At 44.2% G+C, this 13670-nt stretch overlaps 1 protein-coding gene across 1 annotated transcript in view; it reads left to right on the forward strand.

Moving 5' to 3' along the window:
* PIP4K2B (phosphatidylinositol-5-phosphate 4-kinase type 2 beta) overlaps positions 1-13670 on the forward strand; it is a 320769-nt gene that overhangs the window by 182995 nt on the left and 124104 nt on the right. Inside the window, exons 4-5 of the mRNA XM_069237479.1 lie at positions 704-856; positions 7672-7818. Of these exons, the coding sequence (XP_069093580.1) occupies positions 704-856; positions 7672-7818 (300 nt within the window). The remainder of the gene's footprint in view (positions 1-703; positions 857-7671; positions 7819-13670) is intronic.

Raw genomic sequence — 13670 nt, forward strand, 5'->3', positions numbered from 1 at the left:
GCGCCTCTGTTGGGCTATGGAGAGAGTTGCACACTGACGTAGCAGTGTTATTTATGTCTGAGGTTGGTGGCTGTATACTGTGCATTTGTGTCTGTTTGGGTTCTGGGAGAGACCTCTACACTAGCTTTTCAGTGGCTAGTTTGATGTTTCGATGATGTGCTGGGGTACCTAGAAAATGAGGCACATTTGTGTTTCGGTGGGGTGCCTGAGTGAAGTTGTGTGCTTGCATGTAGTTTGCGCCTCTGCTGAACGGCTTAGCAAGAGTGACACACTAATGTTGCAGTGGGTTGTCGGGTGTTGAAAAGTGTGTTTTGCATGTAGTTTGCTCCTGTGTAGGAGGCTCCGGGACAGCGGGCACTTAGCATTGCAATGGCATGCTTTACATCGGTAAAGTGTGGTTGTACCTGTGTTGGGGTGCTTCGAGGACAATAGCGCTCAAGCGTTGAGGTGGCATCACTGATGGTGGAAGGTGTTTTTGTATGCTCTGTGCAGATGTGCAGGGGTACTACATGGAGGGTGGAGCATTAACGTTGGGTGCATGCTGCTAGTTAAGTTTTCCACCGTAGTGTAAGTTGTCCCTGTCTTTTCTTATTGTGTAACGTTCAGAGACTGCATCCTGTGTGGAGCTTATGTGGGTTTTCTGATGGAGTAGATCTGAGACTTGAGGAACTCCCTGTTCTTATTTCTTCCTTTGTCATTCTAGAACTCTCTGACTCGAAGTGCCCCTGTGAACAGTGACACTCAAGGGCGCTTTGGAGCCAGGTTCCTCACAACATATGACCGGCGATTTGTTATCAAGACCATATCGAGTGAAGATATAGCGGAAATGCACAACATTTTAAAGAAGTACCACCAGGTATGTATGCTTATGCAGCTCCTTAGAGGAAGGAAGCAGTCAGCTGATCAAGCTAGAAGGGTTCCCTGTTTTTTTGTCCATTGTAAACATAGTTCCCTTTCTATTTACTCATTTGATTCTTCCCCTTTTTAGACCTCTCGAAGTGTACTCATCACACTAGTTATTAGCTTTGCTAGTTCTGCTCTTCATCGCCACTCCTGTTGCATGACTGAGACCTACATGCAGATGTACAAGTTCACCCCTCCCTGCTGTTCCACTTCCGGTACTCCAATACAGCTGTGCCAATACACCTCAGGAGTGACTATCTCCACCTTTTGCTACTCGGTGGCAAAGACTAAATGACATCTATGCCAAGTGACCTCTGTTATTACAGTTAACATCCCGTGCTATTTCACCTCAAACCTGACTTAACACCCTCTGCTGTTCTAGTCAGCCCCCTATAACAGTACAACTCTACTAGCGTACCCCTACCTTGATTTGCAGCAGCTCTTGATACTTTGAACTGTAGTCCCCTGCTGTTCCAGTCCCGAAACACAAAAATACTTACAACTACAATTGTTCAACTGTTGATAGTTGCACTGCTCTCTAAATGCTGTTCCTTCTTCATATCTAGAATTAAATGTCTGTTGTAGCTACATTTAACTGACTAGAGCTGGTTAAACTGAAGTGTATGTTTCTGATGGATAGTTCAGAGCTCAAATTCCTCACCTTTTGAATTCCCTCAGACGCCAGAATGGATCTGGAAACTTTACATACATCAACTGCCGTACATCAGTGTGTGGCGCAATCAGTCTCTGCAGTGACCGCTTCCCGCCTCAGGAAATGGTGATGGTGGCTTGACTATCGAGGCCACCTATGCGCAATTATGTCACTTCTCGTTTTCTGCTTTTTTTCAACACAGGTCTAGAACTCTGCTTCTGAACTTTCATCAGTGCTTTAATGATTCAACATGTTTCTCTATGGTGTGCTAATTAATATGTCCACACCAAAGATCACAGGCTTCAATCTTTGCCCCTCTGGCGGGTAGCAGATTGTGGTTATGGATCTTAGGGACTCATGCTTTTGGGGTCTCTTGATTCAAACATAATTCAGTGACTTGCAACGAATTCATGCATCTGAAGGTCATCAGTGAGCATGAGGCAAAACTGTAAGTTGCAGAACACAAACAAGATTAATCAGCATCCAAGTCTGGGAGCCCACTCCCAAGTCCTGGTCTAGATCACAATTCTTTGGAAAGTCCAAGCCAAAGTCGAGAAACAAGTCTTCTTTCATCAGCATGAAGTCTAAGCTGAAGGCCTATCCCAGTTGCACTTGCTCTAGGGAGAGATTGCGCAGTCAACAGTTCAAGTGCTGGGCTGTGTATCAGTCATCAGACTCTGATCCCACCCACCTGCTGGAGCAGATGTGTCCCAAATTTCCCATAGCATCCTCTACACCACAGCAGGTAGAAGCTTTGAAGGATGAGCTGTTCTTAAATATTTGTTTTGTTCCCCCCGGATTGCCTTTGGTACCATGGATTTGCCTGATATCCCAGTTTAGCTTCAGCTGTTGGGGCATTTCTTCGTGCTGATTGACCCCTTTGGGTCGCCTTTTGTCTTTTTATAGGTGCAGGAAAGGCCTCAAGTTCTTTGCCAAAGGCCACACCAATTCTGGCTGTTTCAGTACCAGCCTCAACTCCACATTCGGGTTTTAGAAAGTTCTCTACCAGTGTCATGCTACAAGATCACCAAAGACCAGCCCTTAGTATAGGAAGACTATGCTACAATGCATTTGCTTCAACTATAGTATTTCCACCTGATGAAGATGACGGAGGCAGCATACAAATTGTTCCCCTCTCACCCCACTAACGCATGTCTGTATTTAGACCTACAAAATAGAGGCAGAGTTTTCAGTTTGCACATATGTGACATTTTCAGGATTTCAGTGCATTTCTGAGTGACATTTTACTGCCTTATATGTGTCGCTTTATAGTGAGTTAAAAAAAGCAGTTATTTTCCTATAATGGGGTAAATATCAGAAAGGGCTATTTTGTGCAAAAATGACAAGCTCAAGTCTATCAAAGCGAATACAGTGCACCTGTGATTTTGAGGTCTTGACTCTCTCTATCCTTACACACCATAGGCCACGTGTCACCCAAATGTTCTTTAAACTGTGGAGGTATGGGCCCTTTGCCGAGGAAGGATTTTAGAGCACATCGGTGATTATTAACACCCCGTTTAAATTAAACACACATGGCAGCAGTCAGTGGCTGCCTTCAATAATGGCCATCAACATTTGCGTACGTGAACTAGGAAGATGAATTTCTGGTTAGTATCTGCTTTGGATGCTTTGATTCCTGTGCGAACGAGTAAGCAGAAAGGACACTTGTCCCACGGTTTGACTTGAAGCTGATTGAGGAAAAGAAACGGTCTAAGTTGCTGGAATACACGTGGAGGAAATTGTATAAAGCTACAGCAAAAAATAAATACATTAGTGCCACTTAAGTTTGCCATAAAATGGTTAAAAAGAGCCTTACTGATTTTTATGCAGATAAAATTGAGAAAAGTGTCAATTCCTCTAAAGAGATCTATGCCATAGTCCAAAGCCTACTTAAGCCTGAAGCTACCTCTCTTCTCTGTGAAGCATCGGATGAAAAATGTAGTATGCTTGTGTGTTACTTTAGTAAGAAAGTTAATGATATCTATGCATATTTTTCAGCACCAACTCTAGCCTCGGCTTTGGTTGTTCTACTTTAAAGATCAGTAATATGCCACTCTTTCAAATCCCTTATGAATAAAGTTAAGCTGGGCTTCTCTGATGATCGGTTGAAGCCAGATCTGATGCTAAAGGCGGATGAGATTCTCATCCTGATTTTTAAAAAAATGTTTTTTATTAACTCGTCAACCTCTCGATTTCCACTGCGGTGGTGCTTGCTGTGTGGAAATATGGTAAAATCATTCCACTTTAAAAAAAAATCTACCCTAGACCCTGTTGCATCTAAAAATTATCGACCCATCTCTCTTACTTTTTTTTTTTGCTAAGTGGTGGAGAAGCACGTGAAAAGTCTCCTCATGGATGTCTTAGAAAGGCATCAGGTGCTAAATCCTTAGCAGAATGACTTTAAACTGGGCCATAGTACTGAATATGCTCCTCTCAAAGCAACAAAAGTGCTTCAACAGACTGATGATGGGGGAGGTTCTGTAGTGCTTATATTTTTTGGACTTAAGCACAGCTTTTGATACAATGTCTCATAAGGTGCTCTTCAGTCAACTGTAGGCCTGCCTTAGCTTTTTTTAAATTTTTTTTATTATAAGATCGGTCTTTCTATATGATATCTCCACCCTTTACATCTGCTAAGCAGACCCTAGAGTGCGGTGTCCATCAAAGTCTAGCCCTAAGTAATTCCCTCTTTAATGTCTATGTAAGGCCACTGGCAATCGTGGTGAAATCTTTTGGGTATATCATTAGTACTTTATGCTGGTGCCAACCATCTTATTATATCATTGTCTGTGGGGAATGAAGAGGACTCTATCAATTTTTAGAACTGTATGACGGCCGTTGCTGAGTGGACTCATTAGAACTGTTTGAAGTTGAATACTAATAAGGCTGACATTCTTCTGCTAGGAAAACACTAGCAAGAGTGGGGTGATCATTGGTGGCAGTGTGTGCTGGGGTCACCCCCAGCCCAAGGCTACTGTCAAAAATCTGGGCATATGTTTGGACGATTCACTATCTTTCAAGCCACAGGTCTAAGTGCTGACCTCAGTTTCATTTGGCACCTTAAGAATCCTTAAAAGCATTATTGGCTTTTTCCAACATCAGGTGTGGAAGATCACCCAGTTACTAATTATCTCGTTCCTAGATTATTGCAATATTCTGTATTTAGGCACCATCAGGTACATGAAGAATAGATTGCATAATATTCAGAATGCGGCAGCAAAATTATTTCAACTGCCAAATTTCTGTTCAGTGTCTCAGCAACTTTACACTCTGCCTTGGTTTCCGGTGGAGAAGTGCATCCAATTTAAAGCACTGTATGTGGCTCACTTGATCACTAGTAAGCTGAGTGTGTACCGTTTGCGGTCCTTGCTCCAGTTCTACAACCTTAGTAGCTCGCTAAGGTCAGCAGACCATAATTCGGCGATGATGCCGTGCTTCAGACTGGCCAGAAAGGGAGAACGCTCCTTTTGAGCTATAGGTCCTGTGCAATGAAATAATCTGCCCACACATTTATGGAGAATATCTAATCACCTTTGTTTTAGGAACCAGTTGTAGACTTGGCTGTTCTCAGCCTAAACCTGGTTTCATTGTGTGTCATTCTAGTAGAAGTAAGTACACCCTGGGACGCCCTACCTGGGGCAGCCAAGCTCGGTACAAATTACTATAACATAAAACGTAATGACTTGTGTTTTTTGTGTTGCAAGGGCCTCATTCTTCTAGAAGCTGCTAAATTCACTCAGGTGCAACGCCTGATCGCACATAGACAAGAGCAAGCTGATTATGTATGGCCTAAGCATTTTAATGCAGTGACGTGGCCACCACCACCACTAAAATGCACAAATCTAACATGTGATGTGTGGTACTTGGCAAAGCTGCAAAATAGCTAGTGGTAGTAATACCACTACTAAAAATTAATTGGACTCACTGTTTGGTCCCCTTGCAGAAGAGAGCGCCTCTTTTGTGGTGCAGCCCAGCCCTGAAGTATGTGAACTGTTGCTGCCCTTCGATGAGGCTCTGACCGAGGCCATGATGGAGGCCTTTTCCAAGCCATTCTCATTACTGCCAGTGGGTCTACGTATTGCTAAGCAACATAGACCTGCAACGTGTGGCTCATCCTTTCTGCCGCAGCATCTAATGCTGGAAATTTTATTTGTTCAGCTGTCAAAGTAAAGTAAAAATCTAATTCTGGCATCGCTGAAAAGAGGGTCAAAGCATTTTGGCTCTGAGGTGATTCAGTACTCTGTGTCTTCTGGAATGGTACACGCATGCCCTCTTGGGCATGGTGAGCGAGATCTTGCTGGCTGTACTCAATGTGTTTCAGAATTCATTTACATAGATGGCTCATAAGGACAGGAGTCAGCCAAATACATTTTTGTGGGCGAGTTTGGACTGTGTTGACCATGCTCTGGGCGTAAATGTGGTAGTCGGGTGCCTCCACAAATTTTGTAAAGACATATAAGCATCTCTAATGTATATGGCATATGGTTTCTCAAGACTTTTTTGTTTGTTAGAGGAACCAGATTCTACCTTTAAACATTTCACAGACAGGTGTGCTACGACTTGCTTTCACGGTTTACTCTCTCATGCCCCCTAGTTTCACCAGCGGTACAGGAAATTCAGAGGCTATCTATCTGCTCCTTGCCAGGCTAAGGACAGAACTGACTTAAGTAAATCATAAAGTTTAGCCTGACATGGTTGACCTGACAGCCCTCATAACAGGCCACAAACTTTGCCCAGCGTCTAGAGCTTATTGACTTTGCAGACAACTGCCAAGCAGCCAAACTCACGTCCTCCACCTCTGGAGCCAAGTCAAGGACACTCTAATTCCACTTAGTCGCTAAGCACCGAGGTGTAGGTTGTGGAGGGTTGGCTACAGAACCTTGACCTTTTATTGAAGCAGCAGGTCCTTGCAAACATGTTTACAAAGCGGAGGGTAGATGCTCAGACTGAACAGCTGGGAGTACCATACTCTTAATCCAGAATGAGCTAAGCCTTAACACCTTATTTCTCTTTGTGAGCACCACTTCAAATTGTCAGTGACTTATAGGCACAGTTGGTACAGCCTCCTCATACCACCTTTTTTCATTACAATTTTATATCTAAGAGTCTGATATCCTTTCTTGCAAAGGTGGTGTCACCCTGTTTTGTGGATCAGTCCATTATGCTTGCTGATTTTCTTTCTCTGTCCCTTCTGAAGAGGAGGAGAGGCTTTATCGTTTGGACCCTAAGAAAGCCCTTCCCGTCTATAACAATCGACTAGGTGGATGACAAGCTTTTCACCGGTATCACCGGAGCAAACAAAGGTAAGACTGTTTAAAAAAGGACCCCCTCCAGATAGATTGTCCTCTGTGTCAAAGACCCTATTATACCTTGTCCAAGGAGTCCACTTGAGGGCCTTTGGGCTCATTCCACCAGGGTCAAAGCTTCAACTGCGGCTTTGGCTGCAGGGTGTTCTGATGCTAGACATCTTCCAGGCTGCTTCGTGGGCGTCTGTCCACACCAGGCACTACTGCATCAACACTCTGGTCCGCAGGGAGTGCCATTATGCCGTCTCAGTTCTTCAGGACTTCTTGGTGTAAAGTCCTGCTGTAAGCCCCACCACCTTGGGGGGTATTGCTTTCACATCTTTCCAGAAAGTGAGGCATCTACAGTTAGACCTATCCTTCAAAAACAGGAATGACTTTGCTTCAGTAGCTCTCTTTCTGCTGGATGCTCTGTCTAACTGCAGATTTCTCACACACCTGCCCTCTTTACTTGTCCATAGAGTGGACTTCTGATAAGTCAAATGGTCCCATTAGAGTTTCAGTACACTGCCCGTCTACCGATTTCAGTTGCTTTGTGTCTGCGGGTGTGGATTTTGCCTTTGTAAACTGATATGAGCATGCCTAGTTGGCTCCTATATGTAAGCCTGTGTTGTCACTTTCGGAGGCTGGATGAGGCCACTGCGGAGTCTTATGGTGCCACCTAGAGATGCACAGGAACTATTGCAAGAAAAGCTCCTGGATGCAGTTTGGCTCTTGGGGAAGTTCAAAAAGTAAGGAATCTATGGTTAGTAGACTGTCAACCTAAAAGAGCTTTACCAAAGGTATGTAACTTGTTCAATTCTCTCCTTGTAGTTTATAGTGGAGTGCCATGGGAATACACTGCTGCCACAGTTCTTGGGCATGTACCGGCTTACGGTAGACAGCATGGAAACTTACATGGTGGTAACGAGGAATGTCTTCAGCCACAGACTCGCAGTGCACCGGAAGTATGACTTAAAGGTGAGATGCTCACTCTGGCCTGTATTGCTCTGCTCACTCCATCATTTCATTTATACTGATTGTATATTCGGATAGTCCCATAATCACACGTGCATGTTGTTTGCTGTTGATCGAGGAGCATTTTGCATGTGCACCATTTAGTGATTGGCTTTTCAAGTGATGGGGGGAAAGAGGACATTGCAGAACAATGCATACATATTGCTGCTAGCATACATGAGAAATTTTGGTCTTTATGATAATGTGATCAAGTGTAAATTTGTGATTATAGAGATAGTGTTTTTCTTGTGCACACTTGGTTTCATGGTAATCCTTTTCCTGAAATCCTTGTCAGATGAATATTCGGTATTTGGGACTCTTCACTTTGGTATAACTCCGTTCCAGTGGCACTGTAAGCATGAGGCCCATTCTGGGCATACTTGTTGCACTGATGTATACAAAAAACCAGTGGGTGGAATGCTTGACTAAAACTTGGCCACTGGTAAATAGTCACACATGGGTCCATTGCGTACTGTGCCACTTAAACAAAGCTACACTCAACTGATGAGCGCACATTTGGCGAAACCAATCTTGGGTTTTGCTTGTGTTTTGGTTCAGGGAGCACCTGGTCTGGTAGTTCAAGGAGCAGGATTAAGACTGATTTGCATATGGCTGGTTTAAAATGGAGGTGGCATAATGTGCAAAGTAACAATGGACTATGATGCGTCCCCAGTAATTACTAGTGGCTGAGATTAATCCAAGTGTTGCACCCATCATGTTTTTGTGTATTTTAGTTACAGAAGTGGGCAAGACATTCCCCCCCCAAAAAGAACAAGTTCTGCAAATTCTGTAGAAAGCACAAGGATTTCAGGCCATGACCAGCACCATAGTCTTGCAGCTCAGAGGATGTCTACCTGGATCTCTCACTCACCTCTCTTGTTTTATGAGGAGGAGCTGGACCAGCAGTGGCATCAGCCCTCTGGATCCTATGAGGACACAACATACTGATAGCAACCAAAATGGGGGACACACTCAAGTGGTGGGGCTTCAGATGTCATATCTTACCAGATGTTAGGATTGACATGATAACAATCGTGTTGATGGATGGCCGAGTCGCCCACCTGCAATAACTCTCCAAGAGGGATCTTTAGAAACTGCAGAATACAAATCCATATTAGCTTCTTGAAAACATGATCCATCCGGAGTTGACTGCAAGCATTCTTGACAAATTTTCAGGAGTCATCGATTCTCCTCTAGAAGACCAGCATGGCTTTGATGCTCTACCTTATCAAGCAGTCGGCACAACATTCTTTATACTATCTCAGGAAGCACAGCTACTCCATAACTGGCCTATCAGTCTAGCATATTCTTGACAGCAGGGTCTAGAATGACTGGGCTGACACTGAGCAGATTAATGGAGGAGTACCACAAGTGGGAGCTGAGCCAGGGACAGCTAGACATATTCTTTCGCTGCTAACAACATGCTCAACTGGATCATTTTGCAAAGAGGGAGAATTGGGGTTGAAGCAGTAGGGTTTTTTGACCTCCTAATATGGGACATGTGCTTATGGTTTTTTGTTAATCCTCCCCCTCCCCCATCTGCTCCCCTCATCTCCCTTGTACTGCGCAGTATCTGCAAGATCATATCGGGACTATGCTTCCTTATTTGTGTAGCTCCAGTATTGCCAAGACAGTTGTTAAGTTACTCAATCTCTTTGAAGCCCTCTATATTCCCCTGTGCAACTAGCCAGCGCATACTATGCAAATACAAAATCCACAATTGTCACCTCAGTCAGGCATAATAAAAGTTTATAGCCTCACTCCTGAAAACCTTGAGTGAAAACGTACTCAACCTAATGGAAGAGGTTGTGTGTTTGGTGTTATTCTCAATAGTTATACCCAGTGACCACTCTACTTCATCACCTGTTGCGTTTTTCTTTAACTGGACCTTGCCTATCAAGGTTTCAAGACTAGCTCTATCTGAGCTTGATAATTTTCCTTATCAAAAACTCACCAGGAGTACCACCTATTTTCTTTCATAGAAGGTTTAAATGAGCTGTTTAAAGATTTCCCAATGGTGACTTCGCCCCCATTCAGATAACAGTTAAACATGGTTCACTTGCACAAGTCATGAAAAGCCCTTTAGAGCCCTTACATTGTGTGGATCTCAAGTAATGAATCCTGCACTCTTACCAGCTCTTATGTCTGTCAGTTTGGTCAGTGAGGTCAGTCACTGACAATAATGGACACACTCCTCAGGTTCCAAAGGACCAAGTAGTTCCGGATACTCTTTCAAAATTAATTCGTAAAGTGTCTTCTGACGTTATCATCAATGGACCAGTGTTTAATGGTATTTTATTTTTATTTATGAGTCCTAGTACAGCTGTGTAAAGATTTATGTGGTCCTTGGATATGCGCACATGCCTCAACTTTTCCATCAAACTGAATCTTTTAGGGACACAGATGAACTCCTGGTCTCTTTTGGGAGTCTAATAAAGGCCACTCCCTTTCTTTCTAAGCAAGACAAAGTATCTAGTCTCTGCTATTGTTTTCTGTCACATAAAGGCAAACCACCCAATCTGATATCCAACAAACGCCCTTTTGGCCAGAGGCACAGCTGCAATGGCGGCCCCATAAGCCTAGGTTTCACTAGTGGATACTTCCCAGGTGGAAACACACAGGAGCTGCTACACCTTCATAAAGCAATATTGACTGGCACACACTCTCAACACCCCCCCCCCCCCCCCACTTCCCACAAATAGACTAAAGTCAACAAACTGAAGAGACCGCCCAAGATCCCCCCCACATCCTGTGTCACTAATCACGAAGACCATTATACCAAATCAAACTGCTCTACTGCTGTCATCTCCAATCTACCTCCCACAGATATAGATAACCATCCAACCCAAGCTCATCAGACCCCACACAGTATGAAGCACATCACCCGCACTCCCCCCCCCCCCCCCCCATCTCACTCCCACATAAAAAATTAACGAGCGATTCACCAACCTAGAATCCCAACTAGAGACAATTATACATGGCGCATCAACATGATAGCGAGAAGCCTTAATCCAATTCTGAACCCCACACTGAATCACTCCCACACACCACTCCCTGGCAGAACCAACCCCCTAATATTTAGCGGGCCCTCCATGCCCAGCAACCTCAATGTCCAAAGACCAAAAAGAACGAGCGCTCCGTTGTCACCCAGTGAAGCAATAAAACTCGCCCAATCAAGCCCATACCTAACCCCCCCATCCAAAATCCATGTTATCGCGGGTCTATGCCAAAGTCACACACCTCTAACCACATCTAGGCCTCCAGATTACCTCATCAATATCCCCCTGATACCTATCACTCAAGACCCCAAGAACAATCAGTAAACCAACTGCATGCTCATTAACTGCAGATCCGCAGCGTTCTCAATTACCAACAAAGATAGGAAAGACCGCCACGGGGGAGGCATTGCCATCATTCACAAGAAGAACATCAATGTAGAAATAAAAGACACTTTCAGCTACAACTCATTTGAACATTTCAATGCTTCCATTAGAATGAGTGACAACTCCAGTGTAACTTTCCACCTACTCTACCACCCCCCTGGCTACACCCTCCCTTTTGAGGAACACCTAGCTGACTAAATAACACACTGCTCTCTCATGCACCAATTTCATCATACTGGGAGACCTCAACCTCCAATGGAATGACGATAGTCATACTCTAATCCAATCCTTAAATGACCTTCTGCATAGGAAAGACCTTGCCCAGCACTGCAAGGGTCGAACCCACAACAAAGGTGCTACACTGGATGCAAGTATATCTCAGAAAGATTCACTTACGATTGATGATATTCTCCTTGTCAACTGGTCAGATCATCATATTATTCTGTTCCATCTTAATAAAACTCCCCAACACACAAACCACACGCAAAAGTCACTCCAATAGAAACAAAACATTAATCAAATTCCATTAGCAACCCTAGAAGAATGAATCAGCTCACTTCTACCGCCCCCATCTGTCAACCTCTCAACTACTGAGCTAACCACCCAATACAACACAACTATTACGTGCATACTAGACCATTTAGCCCCTGTGAAACTGAAAAGAGTGAGGAAGTCACCTTCTAGAGCCTGGTTTAATAATCTTAATTCGGAAAGAAGACAACTGAGAGCAGCTGAAAGACTTTGGAGATCTGACCATCCACATCGCACCTTCAAACAACTCAAAAGAGAACGCAGAAACTAGAAAAAACACACAACAAATGAAAAAAATACATTCTTCCGCACTTGATAGAGCCAAAAACTACCCAAAGGAGCTTTTCAACATCATCAGACAACAAACTTCCAACCCTCCCCCCCAAAACTCCAACTAACAATCAAAGACCGCTGTGACAGTTTTGCTAACTTCTTCTACAAAAAACCCACCAAGATTGAGCTCTCCCTAGAAACGATTCTCTACCAACTACGGAGATTATATCGCCCAGTAAAGACAATACTAATCACTGCTTACTCCCCTTTAACTCCCCGGCTCCCAACCCGCCAATAAGAATTGATGGGCATCATCCTACCCACAAACAAACGTCAACTCCCAGAAGCTGGGGGACCTTCAACCCACTCCTGGAGATGGATATTTCCAAACTACTGTCCACCTCGAAAACATCCTCTCACTTTGCAGACCCCCTCCCAACCTCCCTGGCTAAAAAAACTCAACCAGACCCTTACCCCATCTGGACAAGTTTATCAACAGCTCAAACCGGCGCTATTCCTGACTGCCTCAAGCTGGGTCAAATCCCACCTATGCTAAAGAAACCAGGAGCAGACCCGAACAACCTTAACAACTACAGACTAACACATAGATAACAACAACCTTCTTAACCCTCTCCAATCTGGGTTCAGAAAAGGTTGTAGCACAGAAACAGCTATTCTAAGCATAGTAGATGACCTTCACAACTCCCTTGACTCTGACTGATTCTCCTAGACCTATTGGCGGCCTTCAACACTGTTGACCACAAGCTGCTACTGGACTCCCTCCAAAAGAGATAAATAACAAGACCTCGGCCACTTCGATAATCACCAGAGCGGTTCCCCAAGGATCTGTCCTCTCACCCACACTCTTCACCATGTACATGGACCCGCTCACCGCCATTCTCAACTGAGCCAACATCCCCTTCCACCTATACGCTGATGACACTCAACTTTACATGGAAATATCCTCTATAGAGCACATACACCGACTGAATGCCACCCTTAAAGAAGCTCAATTATGGCTATCCCACAACCACCTGAAACTCAACCAGGATAAGATGGAAATACTTCTCATATCAAAAATGAATCGGCTCTCCCAAATGCAAGAATGGCTAAAATCCATTGACGCTCTCAAAAGCAATCTTACCCCTACCAACACGGTCAAGTCGCTTGGAATCACTCTGGACACCCACTTGACTATCCAGGACCATATCAGGAATAACACAAATAATGCTTTCCGCAGCCTAAAACTGCTAAACAAAATCAAACCATTCATACCCCAAGACGGGCCACCCAAGCACTTATGCTCTCCAGACTAGACTACAGGATCTCCAGCCTCACCCACATACATGGCTAAATCCCAGCTTGCCCCCGTGAGATCCACCCTCCATGCAGCTGCCAGAATGGTGACTGGAATTAAAAAATATGACCACATCTCCCCCGCCTTGAAAAGACTAAAATGGCTCCCAATTGAAGCCTGCTGCAATTTCAGAACTACCTGTCTAACTCACAAAGCCCTTCACATTGGCAAACCAGAGTACCTCGCCTCTAAACTCATGAAAGCAGGTCAGACAAGAACCTTAAGAAGCTCAAACACCTTTCTCCTCATCCCACCCAAAACCCAGAAAGACA

Source organism: Pleurodeles waltl, chromosome 6 (genome assembly GCF_031143425.1).
Source record: "Pleurodeles waltl isolate 20211129_DDA chromosome 6, aPleWal1.hap1.20221129, whole genome shotgun sequence".
Taxonomy (NCBI): domain Eukaryota; kingdom Metazoa; phylum Chordata; class Amphibia; order Caudata; family Salamandridae; genus Pleurodeles; species Pleurodeles waltl.